Source organism: Camarhynchus parvulus, chromosome 3 (assembly GCF_901933205.1).
Source record: "Camarhynchus parvulus chromosome 3, STF_HiC, whole genome shotgun sequence".
Classification (NCBI taxonomy): Eukaryota; Metazoa; Chordata; class Aves; order Passeriformes; family Thraupidae; genus Camarhynchus; species Camarhynchus parvulus.
In genome coordinates this window covers 72,030,554-72,053,526 of record NC_044573.1, presented here as the reverse complement: position 1 = coordinate 72,053,526, position 22,973 = coordinate 72,030,554, and the positions used below count along the sequence as shown (strand labels likewise).

Below are 22,973 nucleotides of genomic sequence, written 5' to 3'. Positions count from 1 at the left end.
GCTGGCAAAGATACTTTACTTGTTTTCATAACTGGTCTTTCATATTGCAAAATCATGAATTTTTACACTTAGAGCTGCATCCTGAGATGAAAATTAAGCAAATGCTTTTGAAATTTGTCCCTTTACAAAAAGATTATAAATTTACAAAAGGAAATTTGTTCCTTTAAAAAGCTACATAAAGGAGCAGTAAAAAACCCTATTATTGCTATTATTATTAGCACAGATGATAACAACCTAGGAGAAAAAAACAGTTTCCTCCTTGCTTATAATTAGCTCAGGAGCACAATGGCAGCAATAGAGATCTGTAGCATTAACACACCACACCATATTAGCACAATAAAAGATAATACATGAAAACCAGATCTAATAGATATAAAATTGAAGACTCTTCTCCATTTGTTTTTGGAATCCAATCTTACACTAGCCTCTGTTGTCCTTTGCATTTATTTCAGCATTTCATTTCTATGAAATTTAACAGAAGGGTAATGACATTCATACAAGTCCTGTGAAACTCTTGTCGGTAGAAGAGATGGGACCAAACTAGTGCACGCATCCAGTCCATATGAGTACAACTTCCCTCTTGAGCATGTCAGGCACGGGAGGAGGTCAGGTTGCTCTGTTGGTGCAGGTTAACCACTATGTGTAGGGGAATGGGAAGAACTGTCCAACAGGACCGCACAGGAAAATGTAGAGCTATGAGGGTGATGGCCAAAGTGTCAGCAGGGATGTAGGATACCAATCTATGAGAAACATGGCTTCGGTAGTTCTGCGGCTTAAAGACTGTTGAATGCTGTATTTTTATTCAGAATGCCTTATAATATAATACAATACTTTGGGATCTATTCACATACGACATGAAGTCATATTAAATGTGTATTAAATATGTACATCAATTCCTCTGTATAATTTCATTTCTCTGACTGTAAAGTTCTTTGTTATCATTCCAATTTTATGCTAATGTTTACAGCAATTCCATGCTGTTTTATAAAACCAAAGCAAAATAAAGTAACGCTAAAGTGTGAACAAATATCTATTTTCAGTTTCCTGTTTCACTATCCTAATTTTATTCCCTACCTTTTCAGGAAAAGTTCTTCAGGAATGGTGATAACAGGCAGGTTAAGTTTCTGAATGTTCAGTTCCTGCAGTGCACTTAGTTTGTCTTGCAGAGTCTGGGCATAAGGGACATCTTTGGATGTCTTTTGCAGCCAGGTGTTGGTTGCCTGCAATGAGGAGAAAAGTTTTGTAAAGTAAATAAAAAGTATTAGGACTTCTCAGTGAAGGTATCTGAAAGTCATTTGAACTACCCAAATACTGGGGTCTAGGTATCTGCTAAAGTGACTCATTCTTATCAAAGCTGGAAATACACAGCTTATTCAATTTGATGAGTGATTTTACAAGTAGTTCTTATTTTGGCTTTCATGGGGGACGCAAGAATTCCTCAGGGCTATGTACTGGAGCTGTAATATCTACTGCAGATTGAAAACCATACCACAATAAATTGTGACACGATATGTCGCAGTGTCATATCTGTATGAGCCACTTTCCGATCCAGAAGTTCGTTGGTACGCTTCTCTAGAGTTTTTGGGTAGTCTGAAAAGTCAACTGGGAAGGCAGAAGACAGTTTTTTCACAGCAGCACTGGCACCTGAATTCCACTCTAGCTCAACTTTCTCAGCATCTAAAATTCAAATTTTAAAAAGAAAATGGTAAAATTAGTAATATTCTTATTTTGAGAAATACTATGAACTAATATAAAAAGATGCTTAAATGTACAGGCTGCATATGTGGATCATGTTTTTGCTCCTACCATATCTGAGAAGAACTCTTTTTGAAATTGAGTTTCCATGAATTGTTGCAGCTGAGCTGATCTGAAGATATGCTTTGGTTGGTGAATAATTAACCAAGGCTTCACTTCCAAGTTCAGTTTCCAGGCGAGGAAAAGAAATGATGCCTCTTAACATTGCCTCTTCCACTCCAGCATATCTGTGAAAGAAAAAATACATGTGAATAAAAATATTTAATTGAATTTCTGAGGAGCAATTTCAGCATTTAAATCTATAGCAAAGGCATAATAGGTGTTATAAAAAATTAGATTGAATCAAACTTGTAAACACTGTTCTAATTCAATTAATATTTTCAGCTTATGCTAGTTACTTTGGAAAACCTGTAGTAGACTATTATAACGCTACTGTGCAGATACACACAGTAATGAGTCTGTGTTAATTTCAAAGGAGTGAAAACGATGGAAATATGTACCTGTCCTGGTAGAGTTGTAACTGAACCAAATTCTAAATGCCTTACTCAAGCTGAATTCTCTGCTCAGGATACAGACTGTGGCCATGAATCACATAGAAACAAAACACTTGGCAAAATATATTATGCCAGTGGGCTTAATTTTCCTTTATTCCCATTTATTTTATATCTCTGCATCTTTGTTGACTCGAGCAAGCTTCTAATGTTATGTTAGTGCAAATGAAAGGGAATTGAGGTCTCTGACATCTGTCCAAAGCTCCCACTGATATCAGAGGCAATTCTACATGAACAGCAAAGACAAAGACTCCCTGGGGCACCATCAAGATCACAGAATTCCATGGAAGATTGAGGTTTATTAAAGAATGTGATCAGCCCATTTCACTATGGGCTTCTGAGGCAGACACTTTTAGAAACCCTGGCAGGCTGAACATTTTTGTTAGCTCCCCTGTAGATGTTCCCGGAAATATTCTCATCGAGAAGCGTGGGAATTTTTACAGGAAGCTCTCAGTTATTTTTGGTTTTGTTTCTTACTGAGTGCCATTAGATTTCTTCATGGGGAGATGTAATAACTTTTTTTTAGAGCCAAGCATATCCAGTAAAAGATAATACCTCTCTGAACAAACCTTGCCTTGTTTATATCCTTGGATTATCACACCTGCAATAACAGTAGTACAATGCATTCTTGTAGTCATGTGTGTGCAAACATGGAAGAACTACCTCAAGGAACTTGTAATACAAATTATATATATATACACATAGTAGGAAAGATCAATCAATGTGTTATATGTAAATGTATGTGTTATATCAAATGTATGCATTTGATACATTAAAAAGAAAATCACTTTAAAATTTTTCTATAATGGGGTTTCAATGGCAAGTTTATCTGTGTCTGTATTTAAGAAATTTCTCCAAAACAAGATAAAATTTTGTCAAATTTTTACATCCAGTGAAACCTTTTCAAAGGTAGCTTTTAAATTCTAAATGTTTTCCTGAGTTACCTTATGTGGCCAGTAAGAGTAACTTCTGTAATCTTCTTGTTGTTGATGTCTAAGACAAAGGTGTATGCTTTCTTCCCAGAAAAGGATTCATCAGTAATTCTGAAGTTTGTACCAAAGTCAACACCAACATCTGGAATCTGGACATCACTGGTCAAAATTTTTTTGCCTCTGTTGTACCTGAAGGTCAATGTGGCCTCATGCTGGTTTATACCTAGAAAATATAATGTACTTTGTTTATTCACAACTATGGAATCTGTTTGGACTTTTCTTAAAAGCAGAACAAAAAGAATCAGCTGACAATTATATCCCACTAAAGATCTAACACAACTTTTAATGAGTCTGATTTGCAACTGGGCCATCTTTTTTCTTCTCATCTTCTAAATACACCATGGGCTGACCCACTGACCCATCAATATTTTTATTATTTAAATGACCCCACAGATGTTTTGTATGCTTTCATTCCGTATTTCATAAGAAACATATTTTTCTCATGCTTATATAGCCCCCCTCAATATCTCCTCTTCCTTGCTTCCATTCACCAACATCACACTTTTATTAAAATCATTCAAAATACAAAATCAGCCTCTCATCATGAAAATCTTGCACTGAGATTGCATGAGAGGAAATCTAGTTAAATTGTGGGCCTGCTTGGGTGTGAAAATAGTATTCTATCTTACACTGTTAATAATACTATTAAGATTTATTAATAAAAATGTCTTTTCTATAAAATGACAGTTCAAAACTGTCAACAGTTCAAAACAGTTCAAAACCACACAGGGGTTTTTTTGACACTTACCTTCTGCCTGGACAGCAAACTTTAAGGTGTCTATCTGGTCATTTCCCTCTCTCTGCAGTTCGTAGTTTGCACTTGCAGAGTATTCCTTTACTTCGCCTGTGGACACTAATTCAACCTCAAATCTACAGAAGGAGTAAACAAATGTAACTTTTTTGTCCATGACCACAATCAGAAGAAATCATACAGTTCTCAACAGCTCTCTTTTTGAGCTGCTGCTGCCAGTAAGTTTTGAAAGATTTTTTAAAGGTAAGCTTGATGTGAGAGACTATTGGAGACTAAGCGGGAAGGTAGTTAACACAAAATAAACATAGTCTAAGTTGACATGACTTACCTGGATTCTCCAGTCAAGGGAAAATAGGGAACTGCTTCTGCGGCAGTGGAATTAGGGTACAATACTTTGGTGCAGAACTTTAGACCAGGAATGAAAGGCTTACAAGAAGTTGAGGTTTTTTGGTTCTCTATCAGAGTTGGAATCTCTTCAGTTTTGGCTGGAGACACCAAATGTAGCGTATTGCTGGAACAGAAAAGTCAGTAATTTATTCCCAGGACAGGTGCTCAGGTGTCCTATTAACACAGTTACTTCAGAATAAAATTCGCTTATTGATGTAGGAGCTAACCGAAATAACATCTGGCTTTACATGATGTAGGTATTATTATTGATAACTATAATTTAGTGTATTGAGCCATTTTCTCTCTCTAAAACTAATCTAAGTAGTTCATTTAAATTCAATTTTAAAATCTGTATTGCTATTATAATAATTTTATGTGAAAAAAAACCAAAATAATGGAAATAGTAAGAGTCTTGTATAAAATTTAAAAAATAGCGACAAATAATCCGTAAGCCATGACTCCAAGTCACCACTTATCTGGCATATTTGCTTGTCTTACAAAAGAAGTTATCACAGTTTTACAATGTCTAGGATTTTTCTGAACTGAAAATTTCTCCATGCCTGCCCTACCTTTTCAATTTCACCACAATAAAAACCAAGAAGAGAAGGAAGAACATAGGCTTGAAATTCTCATGCAGTTCTCATTACCTGATACTGAGGAGTTTTACTGGATTCTTTGGAGCAGGAATGCTGAATTTCAATTGTCCAGCTTTTACACTAACATGTGCCTCTATTCCAGATTCATGGAATATATTAGAATTCATCTCCACACCACTTTCAGCAAATTCAGGCATGTTTACTCCCAGGTGTGTCACAAACTCAACTGCTACTGAAGGTTTAGCAATAAGATCTGCTTGCATCTATTAAAAAAAAAAAAAAAAAAGAAAAGGTGGTATTTATTGGCCCAATACACTTCTTGTTGGTTATACCAAAAAAACTCCCATCCCACTCCTGTTAATACAGAGGAAAGTTTTACAGAATTGATTTTGCTATTCAAAAAATCAGATTCCCAAATCACCTAACCAAATGGAATATATAAGCGGTAACTGTGGTACAAAAAACCAACAAGATGATAACATCAAGAATCCCTACCTATTTTAATGTAAAAATACGCTTCAGAAAGATTTTATACATGGAGCTACTTGCATGTATTTATAAATCTGAAGGCATGAGCCAGTTCTCCATTGTAAAAAAAACCCACCAGTTTTCAAAGACAATGAGCAAACAAACAAAATGACAAAAAAGAAATGGATCCAAGATTTGAATTTCTCCAAACACACACTGGCTTATTGTCAAGCTTTTGCTTTGGCCATTAAGAAAGAAAGGACAGAATGCAAAATTCTGGAAAGATTCCAAAGCTAACTGAAGGGCAACAAGTACTAAATTTGAGAATTTATTTCTTATTTTTATTTAGATCTTGTATATGGTAGAAAATTAAAAGTTTAGATTAACTGACACTAATAAGAAATTCTTCGAAAATATTGACTAGGTTAGAGCAAGGTAGATATTAGAACTGTAAAAAGGAATAGAAAAATTTATTTTCTTTTAATTTTAAGTGGATAATTAATTTTGTGTCATATGCTTTTTCCTTGCTACAATTTTAAGATGTTTCCTCTCAGGGCAAAAAATATTTTACTTGACTCAATTTTCAATATTTAACTGCTAATCAAATTTTTTCTCTTTGAATTGGCCCCAACAAAATGTTTTGTTTACTTTTAGGCTTGAACAGCAAATTCACATAGTGTAGCTTTTCTACTGTTGTATTTTGAGTGCAGGGGGGGAGAAAGAAACAGATCAAAAAGTGTTATTTTTGAAAGAGTGATCGAAATATTTTTAATTCATACATTTTATTATGTCTCATTTGTAATTTATTATATGCATTACTTCTTAATCTAATTTAAATGTCATCCACAAATTAACCAAAGACGTCCAATGAGGTAGGGTTTTTTAATATTGATAACATTTTGCAATCTTTAAAATGCTTCTAATGTTACAGTTTAATCCATAAATTAAAATGTAGATTATTAAGAGGAGAAAAAATATAGACAACTATTGGAACTTACGCTTTTTTGATGAAGCTTTGCAGCTACTCTTGCCCCAGGTGTTGCTACTCCAGACAAGGCAAACTTCAGTTGCAAACCTGCTCCAGTTGGAAGCTCAAACTCATTGTCCATGAATATGTAGTGGACAAATAGATCCCTGTCAACACCTTTTGAGATGGCTTGTGCAATCTGGGAATAAAACAAGGAAATGAACACTAAAATAAATCCGTACTTTTCAAACTGATCAGGGAACGATTGCAACACTATAATCCAAAAGTTAATTTCATATGGAGTAAGAATCTAATTTCCACAGATTCACTGCTTCAAAAAATATACTAAAGACTGTCAGCAAAAGCTGAACTTTAAATGAATACCAGATTTTTTACCAGCCTTGACACACACAGGTTGTCTACCTTAACATACACACACAAAGGCAAATTGGTTTAGGTACCACGTAATATTCTGGTTTCCCCAAAGACAATGGCAAAACATTATTTTACTTCAATGAAAGAAGGATATTACCAAATATTCCCAAAATGTACTACATCTTTTCTTTTTAACTTGACAAGGATGACATTTTTAATATTAACACATATTTACATAATTTAAAATTTAGTCATGTAACTTAATAGCCAGTACCAATTGGGAATTGTTCCAGTAGATATCTCAACAATACAATAGGATCTGAACTTTCCCTTTTTTCTTCCCATCACCAATCCTCCAGGAGGACACCACTTGGTTATTGGGGAGTCTTCATAGATTTCTCAATCCTTCAACATAAGCCTGGGTATTTTATTTTAAATAATTATATTTTCATGCTGGTATCAAATATTTTTGCATAATAGTTAAATACAATCTAAATCTTAAAAAAATATGGTTTAAAAAAAACCATTGATAATGCACATTGCTGCATCAGAAACGTACCATTTCGGGAACAGTCTGAAGAGTTTTAACACTCTTTAAAATCAAGCTTCCCAGCAGTTTGAAATCATTGAGTTTCATGTACCCAAGTTCTTCACCCAGGATCCTTAGATATGCTCTTCCTTCTGGAGCTTCTTTGCTGCCCAATTCTTTTATCAGTTTTTCAAGGTTAAGTATTATTCCTTTCACAATATCCTGAAAATTCAGTCAGAAAGCAATAAAATAGACTTATATGAAGTATGTAAGGTCGTATATCTAGAACAGGTTCTTCATGAATGTCAGCTATTCTGCACATGCACTTATAGATTTCTCCCCACACAAAGATCCCTCCAAATACAATTAAGAAAACATATTTAATGTTGTTAAATAACATTAAGGAATTCTGTTTATCTCACCATAGAGGAGAAGGAACATATAGAGTAAAGCACTAAGTGCGGTAATTACTGTGTAAAAATAGGAATGCTGTGCTGCACAGAGAATGTTTTCAAGCTGTACCTGATCCTGCTTGCCATCCTGTGAGTAACCAAAATAGTCAAAAAGTGCCTTGGAAACCTTCTCTGGCACTTTGCCATCAACCCAGTACAAGGCCTTGGTTGCAGTGTCTGGGAAAAATCCATTCTCTCCAAACAATGCTTCCAGTGTTGGTTCAAATCCCTTTCCATCCAAGCCAAGCTGAAATGAACAGAAAGGACAATGCATAACTGAGACAGTTGCCACCTTTTCTTTGGAACTTTCCAACAAACAGACATTCTGGGGAGCAAAAAATGCATTTAAAGTGTATCCTAGAAGCCCATGACTCTTAACAGAAGATATGGAACACTATGTCTTATAATTCATTTTATCTCTGTGGTGAGGTTCAACAAAAAATATATGCATAGGTTGTATCTCACTTAAAATCTACTATGAGTACTTCAGTGTGTCAGTGATGATTCATTAGCACAAAGTCAATTTGTTATGGATGGGTTTATTTTACCCTGAGCCCTTAAATAACTTCAACAGGGTCGTCCATCCAGTCAGTGGCAAGTGACATCACATAATGAATGGCTTGCTCTAAAGCCCAGTGAGACTAAATCAAAGTCCCCTTGAAGTCACAGTGATTTCTCCCAAGGCTTGTAAAAAAATACATTATTCACAGAAAGTTGTTATAAGAAAACAGAAATAAGAAAGAAAGCAGCTGAATACTAGCAAACGTTTTTGATAATTGTTGTACCTCAAAGACATCACTTGGGTTGAATCCATATGCATGCAGGGTGGTTTTCAGCATGGTCTCTTTAGGAATATAGCTGTTTGGATCAAATACCACATTTCCTTCTACCTTGGCAGAGATGGGGTCAATTCCAGGTACAGAAACTCTTTTTGAAATCTGATAATTTCGTGAGAATTTTCTGAAATCTTTGACTGTTGGGAGCTGATTTCCTTTCAGAGCTTCTTCAACTTGGCTTTTTAGACTAGGGAAGAGGATAGCAATTAAAATGTGATTAGTATATATTCCATACACTCATTTAGTCTTAGTTAAGGGTTTTTTTATGCATTTGCAGACAGTCATACAGCTGTGCTGATTGCTAATGGATATGTCTCTGCACATATTTAACAGTAAACATAAGACTTACAGAAAAGACTATAATCTGGCACTGTCCTGACAAAGCCAGTTTACTCAGTTGATGTGCTTGTTGAAATAAACAGAAAAACCAGTCAAAAACTCCACTGCTAGATAACTACTACTGCAGCTATGGTCAAAACTTTTTTCTTCCAATGAGACCAATATAGGCCTAAATTTCACTTACTCTTCGACGCCCAGTTCTTCAGAGTCCAGGATGTTGGCAATGTGTGAGGCAACAAAGCTTTTCACCTGCTCACTCTTCTCCTTTGTGAGGACTCTCAAAATCTTTGCAAGGTCACTTGGAGAGGGATTTTTCATCACTAGGAGATAGGATGCTAGACGTTTGTCTGTGGGTGCATCCAGTTCTTGGAATGCTTTGAGAAGGGCTGAACGGTCCTACACAAATAGAGAAAGGTTTGCATTGATGAACTGGCTCATGGATGATATTGCTAAGCCCTTTTGGGAATATATAGGGTGAAATAATCACAGAATATTCTTGATTGGAAGGGACCCATAAGGATCACCCAGTCCAAGTCTTTCGTATTTTTGTACCTTATTTCTAGAGCCCATCACAACAGCTTCTTTGAAATTATTTTGTTAAACTTTCTTTTGCTAGAAAATATCATAGAAATTATGGCTTTATTAAAAGTGATTTTCATAGAATCAGAGGACCACAGAATCATTTGTATTGGAAGGGACCTTTAAAAACCATCTAGTTCCAGTTCCTCTGCCATGGGCAGGGACATCTTTCACTGGACTAGGCCGCTCAAAGCCCTCTCTAACCTGGCCTTGGACACTTCCAGAGATGGGGCATACAGAGCTCCTCTGAGCCCGAGCCTCACCACCCCACAGTAAAGTATTTATTTCTAACGTCTAATCTAAAATTACTCTCTTTTAATTTGAACCCATTCCCCCTTGTCCTGTCACTAAATGATCTTGTTAATAATCTCTCTTATCCTTTATTTTCTTATATTTTTAATTTACTTTTCCCCTCTTTTTTCCCCTTATCTTTTTTGTTTGCCTTTTTTTTTAAAAAAAAATTATTTTTTATCGTGTACATACAGGTTACACTTTTACTTAAGAATTCTGATTTTTGATCATTGGGAATCATATGTGCAGACAAATTATCAAAATTTGGAAAAAAGATTATTCACTTTAGGAAAAGAAGATGCTCAAAATCTACTGCTGCAGGAAAAATAAAAAACATAATTTAAAACTAAGTAATAATTAAAAAAATTAAATGTATTAAACTGAATCTGAGGATATGAGTTTCAGGTGTTTCCAGTCTCCCAGACTTTTTAAGCCTTATCTGGAAATGAGAGCATATCTTTTAGAGAAGAAATCTTTCAGTATTGAAACTATCTCACCATACTGAGCAGAAATGCTCTGTATAATGATACTTATTTTGTAAGGGATGCTGTAATGTCACTGCATTGTAAACACACATCTACCCATACTGTTAACAATGACAACCAAATGCCAGTAAAGAATTGGGACATGACTTTTTTCTTAGTTAAATTCATTTAAGTCTGGGGAAATTCATTAGTTACCACCACTTTTAAATAAGCAGAAGTCCACTTAAGACACAAAAAGGAACAGATTTGATCTTCCCATTTAAACTGAGACTAACTATACAAAGAAACTGCATCTCAAAAGAGCCACACCCACTATGCCAGGAGGTTTCCCAGCTATGTGTATGGAAACCTAATAAAGGGGTTCTGGAAAGCTGGAGCCAGCTAAAAGGGAGATAGCAGAATTGAAAAAAATGGGAATAGCTTTGCATATTCAATATCTCCTGTGAACAGTCAAGGTGAACTGAGAACAGTTTATCCTGGTTCTTGCACCAATTTACCTCTTCAGTAATTGTCATTTTCCTGAATGCCTGGATGGCTGCTTTCTGAACTGAAAGTGATGCAGCTTCATTTCTGATACATGTCTTCAGAGAAGATTTCACACTGGGTTTAGCTTTCTCCATTACTGCACCCATGTTTCCAATAGCCTGGCAGTGAGGAAAACACAAAAAGATAATAAAAACTTCCCCTCCACCAAAAGAAGTAATGTGATAATAAATATAACATAATATAATATCATAAATATCATAGAATGTAATATAATATCACATAATATCATATCATACAATATAATATTAGTATTATAATAATAGCCTGCATAGGAAAAGAAGGAAATAAAAATACCCGAAGTGTGAGGTATGTGACTTCATCTTCCCCAGAACAATCAGTGCCAAGCAGTGATACCATGAAGTCTGCAACATCTGCTATTTCTTCTGTCACAATCTTCTTCTCATTGTAGAACCTAAAGAAATAGATAAACACATCAGAAACAGAAGAGGAAATTGGGAAATGTCTGTATTTTATTCCTAAAGAGCAAATACATGAAAATAAAAATAAAACAAAAGTGAACACTCTTTGGGTTTATTCAAAGCACTGTAATTTTGTACAATTGCATGCTATCCTTACTTAGTAACAGAATGACTCAAGCCATAGAATGAAGCTCTACTTGGCTGATACTGGGCCATGTTAAGAATTTCCCGTATTCTTTGTGGAGTTGGAGAAGGCAACAGTCCCAGGGTGTATGTGACCAAGGTCTGCCACAAGTGGATTCACATTTCCAGTTCTCAGGATTTGAAGGATTGCACTGTAGCACTCTGGAGTCCCACACTGGGCCAGGGCCTGGATGGTGATGGAGCTGAAAGGAGAAGAGAAGACTTTTATTAATTGATTCCCTGATTGCAGTTATTGCTGCATGTTGACTGTTTGAAACAAACATATGGCAGGTTTATTAAGGTGTTTTAACAGAAATGATGTAAGCTTATGTGTGTCAGGAAGCAAATTATGTCAATTCTTACCAAAAAAGAAGTTTCTTAGTTTTACAAGTTATACTAATAAGCCAATTAAATTAGAACAAGTAAGTATTAATGATATGATCATTACATGGACATATCTTTCTTTTTTTCCTTCACAACAGACTTTTCAGACTTTTCCACAACTTTAAGTATTGTCATCTAATATATTGACCCAGACTGAGGCTCTAGTTCCTTTACAGATGGAGGACATAAAGGATATGTAAACTGGCTCAAGTCCAGCTTGGACAAAAGAGTAAGGGTGACGAGTGGAGGGTAGGGTCAGACCAAACAGTAGCACTCTTCCATGTCTGCTGAAGTCTCACACTCAAAACTGTGTTCTTTGCCATAAGTAACACTTGGGGGTTTGGAATTACAGCCATTGTCTTTGAGCAAAGCTGCATGAAAGATATTTGGCTATAAAAGCGCATCCAAAGGATTGTGTCAGGCACACACAGTTGACTCCCTTCCTTATTTCCCTCTGCGTATAGTTCTTATAACACTTATCTTTCTGAAAGACTCTCATTACATCCAATACACCTCTAATTTAAAACCATTTGTAGCAAACCATCAACCATAGCATGGTTTTGCCATGGCATTGATGTATGGTGTTTTTGCACTGTGAACTGCTGAAACACACCTTGAGGTTTCCATCATCTTTGGTACAAGAGAGCCAAGAGTGCTGTTATGCAAACTCCTCAGCCCAGAAACAAATCTGTAAAAGAGTCTTGCTCTCTGCTGGTTCTCCTGGGAGGCTGCAAGTTTCTGCATTTCCTGCAGGGTTTTCAGAACAGCATCACCCTGCCTGGGCAGTTTGGCATCTGTACTTTCCAGTGCAAGTCCCTTCTCTTCCAGTGCATCTAGAAATTGGAAAAAAATGCATTCTTTATGTCTTTGTCAGGGAGCTATGTTAATTTTTATCTTCTGTCATACATTCAGTATAAATACAAAGTCTGTACATTATTTAATATGATAACTGCTGAAGTTTAACAGCTGAACAGTTTACAAAAATAATGGTGTGGAATTTAATATAATTATCTCAAAAGTTGAATATTTGTATACATGCTTTTGTATTTTCATGAAGACTATTCCTTAACACCTCTCATATTAGCATAGTTTTCTTTTTAAAATTTTAATAAATATATGTTATAAGAAGTATTTTATGACTGGGATTAACAGCTGCAGGTCAGAAAAGTATGTTTCAGAACAAAATGTGTAGTAATAATGGATTGTTTACATTTGGCACTGAAGCAAAAAGATGCTTAAGAAATTATGGGTAGCTGAAAAGGGTTCATTAAACTAATTTCCAATAAGATTAAAATTACTTTTCAAGCAAATTATATATTTTTAATTTTTAAAGAATAATTTTAAAATTAAAATGAAAACACAAAGATTATTTAAAATTAGGGTGTTTTTAAACTTCTCGGGTTTCCTCATTTTATACTCAAACTTTTCCCTATTAAATTGGTAAAATTTCATTTAAAATGATGAGTTTATTTGGTCCCCTCATCTTTAATTAATTCACAATAAAAAAAATCACAAAAAATATTTCCCTGTATTTGTATTTGTCTCTGTATTTATAATATTGAGAACTGCAGCTATACCTCCATCAAAATTTTTGTTAGTGATCTTTGGGGTATCTTCAAGCTTCAGAGTCTGGTTGACCTCTGTCATGACACCATAGCGATTTCTAGGAAAGAAAGACAAATTTAGTGCTTTAGTTAAGTCCAAGGCTTTTACAAGGTCTTGACAGGCCTCCTGCCTTCTTAAAAACAAAATGTCCATTTAGGGATGAAGTCAGGGCAGAAGGTGATACATCACCATTTAAAATGGATATTAATAAATATAGGATAATGATAAATAGTGAGCAACCTACTTGTATGAGGAAGGCAGAAACAGGTGTTTTTCACTGCAGATAACATCTCTTATGTGCCTTTTCTTTGCATCAATATTGTAATGACAGAACTGAGTGCTCTTCAGAAGGGCAGATAAGGGGGTGTTCTGTAAAATAAATAGTTTGGCAGTCAGCTTACTGAGTAGAATGGGAAGCAATCATAGTTTTAAATGTTGACACAGTTTTATTGTAAGATTAACAGTTACATACTGGAAATGAAGGTGCATAATTGGAATCATTCTTACACAAAGACAAAATTGTGCCAGTAACAATCTTCGGACTTAAGTCTCTTCTCAGGCAAAAATCCCACTGAAATGTTCCCTCAGGCCTTATAGAGGTGCTTGGGTTAGTAGTTACTTCATGATTGATCCCCTGCTGCCTACAACAAAGGCTTCTTCATAAAACCAATTTGTAATTTTTGGAATAGTTTAGTCCCCTTGTAACAACTGCGATGTTCAGGCTCACAACACATATTTTAAAGACTTCTACAGAAAGCTGCAGAAGTGGCAGAAGTTATAAAATGTGTTTTCCGCATTATATGAAACTTTTTTTTTTAGTTAAAACACCCAAAAGCACAGATGCCATCATATCAGAAAGAAATCTGACCATATTCATGCAAGCAACTGCATCTGATCATTGTGGATTAACAGGCAGACCGAACATTTTGTCGAACCACTTCAGGGCATCTAGAAACCTATCCTCCTGGACCTTACACATACTTTAGAGTTTTAGATGTCTACATGTTTTAGATAAAATTGGAATTTTGAAAATTTTGACCCAATTTGACTATGCTCTGATAGCTTATAAAATAATGAATAGTACTAACTCCATATATGAAAAGCTCTCCTTTAAAATAGAGAAGAACATTGAAAAAGGTAATTACACTCTTGCTGTGCATCTGTTTTTCTCTATTGACAACCAACAATACTGCAGTCTGATCTAATGGAAGGGTACAATAAAACTACATTTTCAAAAAATAAATATAAAAGTAGTCATGGTGGTGGTTATCTATCATTTTAAGTGCTGGTGTGAAAAATGTTACATTATATGATTTTTAATGGCATACTTACTAGTCCTTTTACAATGGCAATGGGGCTGACATGATCTCTGATGGGACTGAAGCTGTCACAGCCTTTCAGGTACCTCGTAATTGAAATATCTTCTGCAACATTCCCTTTTCTGGATTTGAATTCAACTTCACTGTCACACTTTCCGTACACAGTATCCTGGAAAGAACAAAGAAGTCAGTGCCTTTGCTCGTGCTGTCAGACATTTTCTGATCTATCTGAAAGACACCCTTTCAGAGCTGAATATCCAGGCCTTTTGAAAATGATGTTCAGGAATAACTCTGTCTAGGTGAGCTTTTTTCCATTGGTTAACACAATAAAGAGAATGCTTTCAAAAGACCTACCATTGGAATTGTTTTTATGTTTTCCACCGTTTCTGTTGGCACAAGGAGAGCTGAGATGATACCTCTCTTAAGATTCAGTACATTCAGAGGCTCATCCTTCTCTGGATACAGCTTGACTTTTGTTCCATCCTGAATGCTGAATTTTAGCTCATTCCTGTCCCCCAGAAAAACAGCATTAGTATGAAATCATATTAAAGTCACACAGTGAAGAACATGTTATCAATAACCTACTGGGCTAGAGATAAAGCATCATGTTTATCTTGGTCTATCATTATTTACTATTCACTGCTGTTACTAACAGAAAGTACTACTATTAAAGCAACAAAATTCTAGCCAAGGACATTTTGATTTCGCCCGATTACGTCATCTAAGGGCAAACAAATACCAAGAGCAATGGCTGAAAGTTGGAGTTGCATAAATGCAGAGAGGAGATAAATTTTTAGAATGGGATAATTATAAACTACTGCAATAAACTACGAAATGATGGGAAGGATTCACTACTAGTCTGAGTCTTTAAAGAAAACCTTAACTGTTTTCTGTAGAACATATTTTAACACTGTCTCTAGTTGGTTTGAGATCTATAGCTAGTGAGACAATGACTACTGAGGCGTGGAAAGAAGCATGAAGGTGCATGACTAAAATATGCACTGACAAGCGCTAGAGACTAGCTGAGTGGAGGGAGTAGAAGAAATTACTTACAAAAGCAAATAGGTAGGGCAAAGATTAGCTACACAGATTGGGATTAGAAATCTGGACTTCAGTCTCAAATGCCTTTCTATTGCACAGTCTGTTAGCAAAGGAATATTATCTTAAACCGGCTGAGTGCAGCCATTTGAGAATGTGCTTACAAGAAGTAATAATAATTACTCTTGCAATAATCTTTTGAGGCACTACCCAACAACTTCCTGATGCAGATGACAGAAATGAAGAAACTATTCCAGGTGAAAAGTTGTATGTAAAATTCCCTTCCCTACTGGCAATTGAGAACTATGTAAACTCTTAAGTGTATCAGACATAGTTCTGCTGTAGAACCAGCTTACAAATCTACCATGTCATCATGAAATGTGTTCCATGCCTAGAAAAACATAATCAGGGTGGACTGTTTACACTGCAGCCTGTTCCATGTTAAGGTCCCAAGTATTGATGATAATTGACATTGCTTACTTTGACATGGCATTTGCAAAGTCCTCAGAGTTCTTGGACTTTTTCAGAATAGCCCTTCCCTCAGTGTCAACACCAAATGTCTCCCTCAGGGAGCAATGCATTGTCCTCAGGATGAAGCGGCATAGCTGGGGTACCTCCAGCTCAACCTGAAAACACAAATATTATACATTATTATAAAAATTATTCTTTTTAGCATTATCACATTTCCAGGATCACTCTGCTACTGCTTTGAAAATTCCTTGGGATTTGTAAAGTGTCAGGATCACCCTGCTACCAGCTGTTGGGAAAGATTCCAAAGTGCTCTAAATAGCTTAAGGTAATCCCACGGAGGAGATAAGAGGGCAAGTATTTGCTTGGCTAATAGCATGACATCATACTAAATGAACAACAGCTTCTGAGAATTTTGAGTATTATAACTGTATGAAAACTTGAGTCATTACACTGATCAATGTGTTTAGACTCTATCAGAACAGTACGGGCTAAATAAAAATATTTTTCACAGTTACTCCATTTCAGGACAAAAACCCCTCAAAACCAACATTATGTTGAGAAAGTTTTGGGCAAGATAAGGTGACGTTGGGTAGTTAAATGGCCTATGAGAGCCTTTAATCCTACAGGCCTGATATTGTCTTGAGTTACCATCAGCAGGCTCTCATGTGATCTTCATGGCATCATGAGTTATTTTAATTCAACTTCTAGAATGTTTGATGGACATTGGTAGACCGAGCCTGGGAGATAAGGAAAAATGAAGTAGCAGGTCTTGCCCCTTTCTCATGTAAAAGTACAGCCAGGGATTGAAATACATGGGCACAGAGGTATGAAGGACTTCTGCCATCCTCAGTGCCTTTGTCTAGAACAGGGGTGGCTTAGTCTTCATGATTCTCAATACATACCCTCCAAAAACATGATCTTGTTTGTAAAATCATTGAAGGATGCTCCCCAGCAGCCAGCTCCCATGCTGTTAAGTACACAGTCCCCAACTGTGTGTATTTACTCCTCTTTGCCTACCTTGCAAGTGATCTTTGAACCACTTCGAGAATCTGCTGTTCCTGTGATCCCACTTGATGTCTCTGCTTCATATGAGTAAACATATTTTCTCAGGGGTTTAAATCTGGTTGCATCCTCTGCAATTGGGAAAATGAGAGTGGTTTTATGACCTGGGTAGGATATGCATATGTAATCCTTACAGTGCATGCTTAATGTTGTGTAACTAAAATGAATGCCAGAAAAAGGAAGACTGAAGAGCCATGCTCCCACTATTTCCTTATGCAGAATATCTTTCAGACAGAGAAGTGATGCCTTCATGTCAGTTGGATACTTTATGAAATATAGAACAAAACTTCTGGGAGCAGCATAAGTTTTGGGGTCCGCTGCTTGGATGGGATCTGACACTGTGACCCCATCTGTCCTTCAAATCATGCCCAAAAAGCAAATGAGAAAAAGAGGAGAAAACTTGAAGTATGAAACTGTTTTAAAACTATCCTATAGCATCTAAATTGAACCAATCAAATTGTAATTTTCAAATTGGTAATAAAAAGATTCCTTTCAGCTCAGATTTTTCCATCATAGTGCAAATACAAGGAGCTGCTTTACCAAGCACATGACAGAGACTGAAAGCAAAAACCATAGAAATAGACAACACACCAAAACTACCATTCTTCAATACAATTTCACCTGAATTTATGGACAATCTTTCTGCTTCAGACTCTCTGAAATATGATTTACTCTAATTCACTTATTAGATCAGAAAATTTTACTAGGGTAGATTATTTTTAATGGACATAAGCTTTAGTTAATTGGAGAACATCCAGAACAAGGGAAAAGCACTAAATTATGACCAGAACTAATGCAGGAGGGAGTATTTCCAGAGGTATTTCTCTTTCTATCAAAAACCTAATAGGCTTCCTAAAAAGAATGAATTCCACCTGTATTTAACCTCTCCCTGTTGCCCTCAAACCCAACCCTCTGTAATTTTAAACCCTGCAAGCATGAATGAAAGTGCTAATACATATATTAAAAAAATAGTCTCTATGTCAAATACAGAAATATAAGATATTACTTTGGTGTCTGAAATTAGTAACATAACCCAAATAATATCCTCAATCACAAATCACTCCCACTAAAACTGCAGGCATTGTTTCAAACTAAAGATGATGATCAGACACTTGAAGTGTCTGTGTTGGAGCAGTCTAGATCAATCTGAAGCAAAAATTACTGTTCCCTTGCTTTAGACTGAGCAACTCACTGGAACTGATTCTGTTGTGATCCTGAATGAAAGGTAATTTCCTAAATTGCTCCTCTGTGGTTATTTGTGACTGCCTGACTATATGCAGTCCTGATTTACTTTTATAGAAAAAACAAAGATCGGTAATGCTGGTGTAAACCCAAATACCCACCATCAAATCTGTATGACTTTGATTGCCTGTGCCTGCAGAAATGTAGCTTAATCTTCTTTTATCAAGTCTTTGTCACATCAGAAGCCAATGGCAATGTTAACATTGCCCTTTATGTCACACCATTTAATACATAGGGAGGACAACAAATTACTACTATAAATCTCATTTCCTGACTGCACTATCACTTTTATAAGCTTTACATACTTTAGCTGAGATTATTTTCATGTAATTGCTAAACAGAATTATTGCAACAATAACTAACTGTCATACAGTAATCAGCATCTTAAAAACATTTGAGAACTAAATGAAATTATCTATTTAACCCTAGAATTAGCTGCTATTAAAAGATTCATCACTAATCCTGTCACTTTTGGCTATCCTAGCCTCTAATTGTACTCAGAAAAATTTTCAATGCCAGTATCCATATTTCTAGAGTGAAAATTATTGCTTCATATCCTGCTTTTAAACAGAAGCCAACGAAAAAGGAATAATTATAAGCTTAGACATACACATAACAAATAAGTAATTGTTTCAAAAAATAAAGAAATTGGCAATGAAGCCCAGCAGTCTTTGGGGTGGTTCAGCCATCTGAAGTAAACCAAATTGCCTGGAGGTGGTGCTAAAGCACCCAACAAAGGGAAAAAAGAACCCCTGAAGATTAAGAACAAACTAACTCATTCAGTACTTTGACCCTGTGGTGGAACATTATGTATCTAACCGAGGAGTCAGCACCAGTCAGAGTTCATGACAAAGATGATAGTGCATAAAGTCAGCATTTCCTGACTCTTGGCTTGTTTAAAGAAATTGCTGTCCTTGCTGACAGAGTTGATGATTTATTCTACAGGTATTTAGTTAGAAATCCAAGTGCAATCATGTGGGCTTAGCAGCAGCTGTGAAGGGTAAATAAAATGTGAGATTTAGTCCACACGGAGGTGTAGTGTACTTAACCTCGCTCTTAAAGCTTCACATTTGGTAGCCTGGGATCTCTAGACTAAGGAATTTCTAACTGACAATTAAGAAATAAATAAAAAAGCCCAACCAAACAACAAACCCACAAACCCACAAACCCAATGGAAAATAGTTTCTTTAAGAAAGTTCAAACACTTAACCGCAGCTTGTCCAATCTTAGTAAAGTTTTAAAATTATTTGAACCAAGCCTAATGGATAATTGAATACTTAAAATAAATGGCAAGAAGGGCTTAAGAATGTTATCATCACTTTCATTTAAGTTATTTCAGAAGAAAATATTAGGAAAACTCAGGCTTTGAAAGATGTTTTCAGTTAAAATAGTGACTTAAGATAAAAAAAGGAAATGCAAAAAATAACTCACTTGAACATCCTGGATTTGCACTTTCAGGTGATTCTTCTTCTGTAAAAAACCCAAACAAACAACATTAAAAACTGGAAAAGCTGTTTACAAAAAAGTTTATAAATCAAGAGAAATGAAATGTACCATATAACACATTTTACTGTTAAATTTTGGTCTATTTGACCACACAAAAATACTGCAAAATGGCTGAATGGCTATACTCTGTTTTTTGTATGTTTAAAATAGGACAACTTTGAAGGTTAATACAAAAATTCTCTGCCAAGAAATCTTTTCTGGATATTGAGAGTTTATTTCTTGGAGGAAAAGAATGCTGGTTGGAAGCTTATTCAAGTTAAGAATTATTTGCTCCAATCAGTCTTAGATATGTTCCATATGACTCTATTTAAATAAAATAAAATAAAATAAAATTAAGTTAAACATTATCTACTAATTTGTTTGCATTTATTGGATGCTGTGTCATTCTTTGGGATATCACATATGAAGACCAGCACTTTTCACAATGTTCTCTGCACACTTTCCATGTTTTCATTCTGGAAATTCTAAGTAGACTACTCTATAGAAATACACTGTAATGTTAGTCACAGTAACAATAGCATCAGAAATACTACTATTGGTATTAAACTAAAATTAATAATATCATTAACAGCAATTAGAAACAAGGTTTATTGTATAGCAATACATTTGTGTAACATCAGTCAGGAACAAAACATTAGTTCAATAAAGATGTCCATATGATGAATTAGATCTTTGTATAAAACCAGACCTGCATAATTACCTCTAGACTCACTTTTCTCCTTAAGCTCCTTGAAGCCTTAGGTAACACTACAGAGCAGTATTCTAAAAAGCCACTTCTTGGGAAGCAAGGATAGCTCCCAATCCATAGCATCATATTGATCTCAATTGTCTTTTCTGATCTTAGGAAAAAAACCTCTACTAGCCTATTTCTTTTTCTGATGACTGTGTCCCTTCAATACAAAATTGCATTTAAATTGCCTGCCAAATACAATTTGCTTTACTGCTCTCTCTCTTCACATTTGCTGCAAAATAGGTTAGTAACAGCTGGGCCAAGTCTGCATGGTATCTCCAAGCTATAGTAGCTCCATGAGGGTTTAAAAAGACAATGCTACAGAAAAACAGTGAATGCCTTACAAGTTGCAAAATACATTAAATCAAAAGCCGTCAGGCAAACACGAATGACTTTCCTACATTGGGATCCTCCTATGACTGCCCATTCCCATGAAGGGAAGAAATTATATCTTTGCCATACTGAACCTTTAATTCTAAAAGCCTTGGTCCTTCTGATATTTTTTTCAATATTGTTGTTTTATTGGGTTCATAAATAAAGCAGTAAAGAGCACTGACATAAAAGAGAATACTTACGTGTGAGAACACCACTGCTGAGCAGCAGGGAGAGCAGCAAGAGCTGCACAGGGCCCATGGTGAGCCCTGGTCCCTCTTGCTGCTCTTTCTTTATCTTTTTTCTTCCCTCTTCAAGTCTTCCCTGCTGCCGCAGGGAGAGTGAGCCTTCTGACTTGGACCTTCATTTATATAGTCTGTAGCAAGCAGCTGAGTCAAACAGTTTAGAAAGCTCAGAGCAAATTGCCAAAGGTCCAAAGGTGTGAGTCCCAGATCCTCACTGCACTCCACACCATGCCCTGCTTTGGTTGCTGATAGTCACAGAAACATTTAGGTCGGAAAAAACCTCTAAGATATTGAGCTAACCTCCAGTAAACTCGGGATTCTCCAGTTAGTCAGGACTGTTCATAAATGATTGACAATGGCTCAGTGAGCACTCCTGCTAGCTCCCCATCCTTCCTCCTCTGAGAATCAAAACCCCTCATTTTGTGAACTCTGATTTCATGATGAATCCCAACACTCCTAAAATACAGCATTATCCAAGTGCCTCTTCCTTGCCTGCACCTTCTGAAGAGTTTAGAGCCCTCCACTATGGCTGTCCAGTAATTCAAGTCATCCCACCACTTTCCCATGATGGCCACTACATCACAGAATCCCTGCTGCACGGCGGCTTCCAGCTCCTCCTGTTTGATACCCACGCTGTGTGTTGGTGTAGATGCACTAGAGTTGTGCTTCTGGTCCTGCCACCTTTTGAGGGGAGAAGTTCTAATTCCTATGTGATGATTGTCAGGTGCATCCACTGCTTGTGACACATCAAAAACTCCTGTGTCTTTGCTGCCACAGAAGAGGGTCCCCATACTCTATCTCTGCTGAGATGGCAGATCCAGGGACTGTGGTAGGACATGATCCCTCAAACACTGGCACGCTGCCCCCAGGTGTCTCTGAAGGCACAAGACTGAGCTAGAGATAAGTCACTTCCAGTTCACTGGTCTTTCCCTTAAGCAGAGTTTTAAGAGCCAAATCCCCCAGCTAGATAATCTAACAATATATTCAAATAAATGTACCAGATCTACATAAGTGATTACAGTGCATAAATTGGAGATGGAAGAAATTATCATTGCATCGTGCTTTAGTACAAATGTTGATAAGCACAAGAATATAAGTACTTGACAAAATCAGAATATTGTGCAACTACTGACAGGAGATTGAAAGTTTTTTTTTTCTTTGGAACAGAATTTGTCATATGCCTTTTAAAACATATTTTACTTTGACTTACAGTATTCAGGTAAAACAGGTCAAGCCTATTTTGAAAGTAAGCTCTGCATAATTCTTTTGTTTCCTTATTTTTAGGTTCAATTTATTTTTTGCTAATAACAGCAAAAATATGAAAACTAGATGATAAATTTTATCTTAATGAAGAAGATAACCTATGAAGAAAATAAACTTGATTAAATGCAAACAAATTCCCCCCTTTAGGGTTATGTGTATTGGCAAAAAAGACAAGGTTTATGTCATGAGAAATTCTAGTAGTTTGAATTCTTTCTCTATTCATATTTATCAAAGC

At 36.0% G+C, this 22,973-nt stretch overlaps 1 protein-coding gene across 1 annotated transcript in view; it reads right to left on the bottom strand.

Annotated features, from left to right (window-relative positions):
- Window positions 1-21,491, bottom strand: part of APOB (apolipoprotein B) — a 35,533-nt gene extending 14,042 nt beyond the window's left edge. The window contains 25 exon segments of the mRNA XM_030944757.1: window positions 1,075-1,220; window positions 1,490-1,677; window positions 1,807-1,982; window positions 3,251-3,461; window positions 4,047-4,168; window positions 4,378-4,560; window positions 5,084-5,295; window positions 6,499-6,666; window positions 7,402-7,593; window positions 7,894-8,070; window positions 8,609-8,846; window positions 9,183-9,394; window positions 10,851-10,997; window positions 11,194-11,311; window positions 11,476-11,600; window positions 11,602-11,704; window positions 12,499-12,718; window positions 13,463-13,548; window positions 13,735-13,859; window positions 14,823-14,978; window positions 15,164-15,317; window positions 16,328-16,473; window positions 17,336-17,451; window positions 20,054-20,092; window positions 21,434-21,491. Coding sequence (XP_030800617.1) covers window positions 1,075-1,220; window positions 1,490-1,677; window positions 1,807-1,982; window positions 3,251-3,461; window positions 4,047-4,168; window positions 4,378-4,560; window positions 5,084-5,295; window positions 6,499-6,666; window positions 7,402-7,593; window positions 7,894-8,070; window positions 8,609-8,846; window positions 9,183-9,394; window positions 10,851-10,997; window positions 11,194-11,311; window positions 11,476-11,600; window positions 11,602-11,704; window positions 12,499-12,718; window positions 13,463-13,548; window positions 13,735-13,859; window positions 14,823-14,978; window positions 15,164-15,317; window positions 16,328-16,473; window positions 17,336-17,451; window positions 20,054-20,092; window positions 21,434-21,491 — 3,818 coding nt within the window.
- Window positions 21,492-22,973: the final 1,482 nt, after the last annotated feature.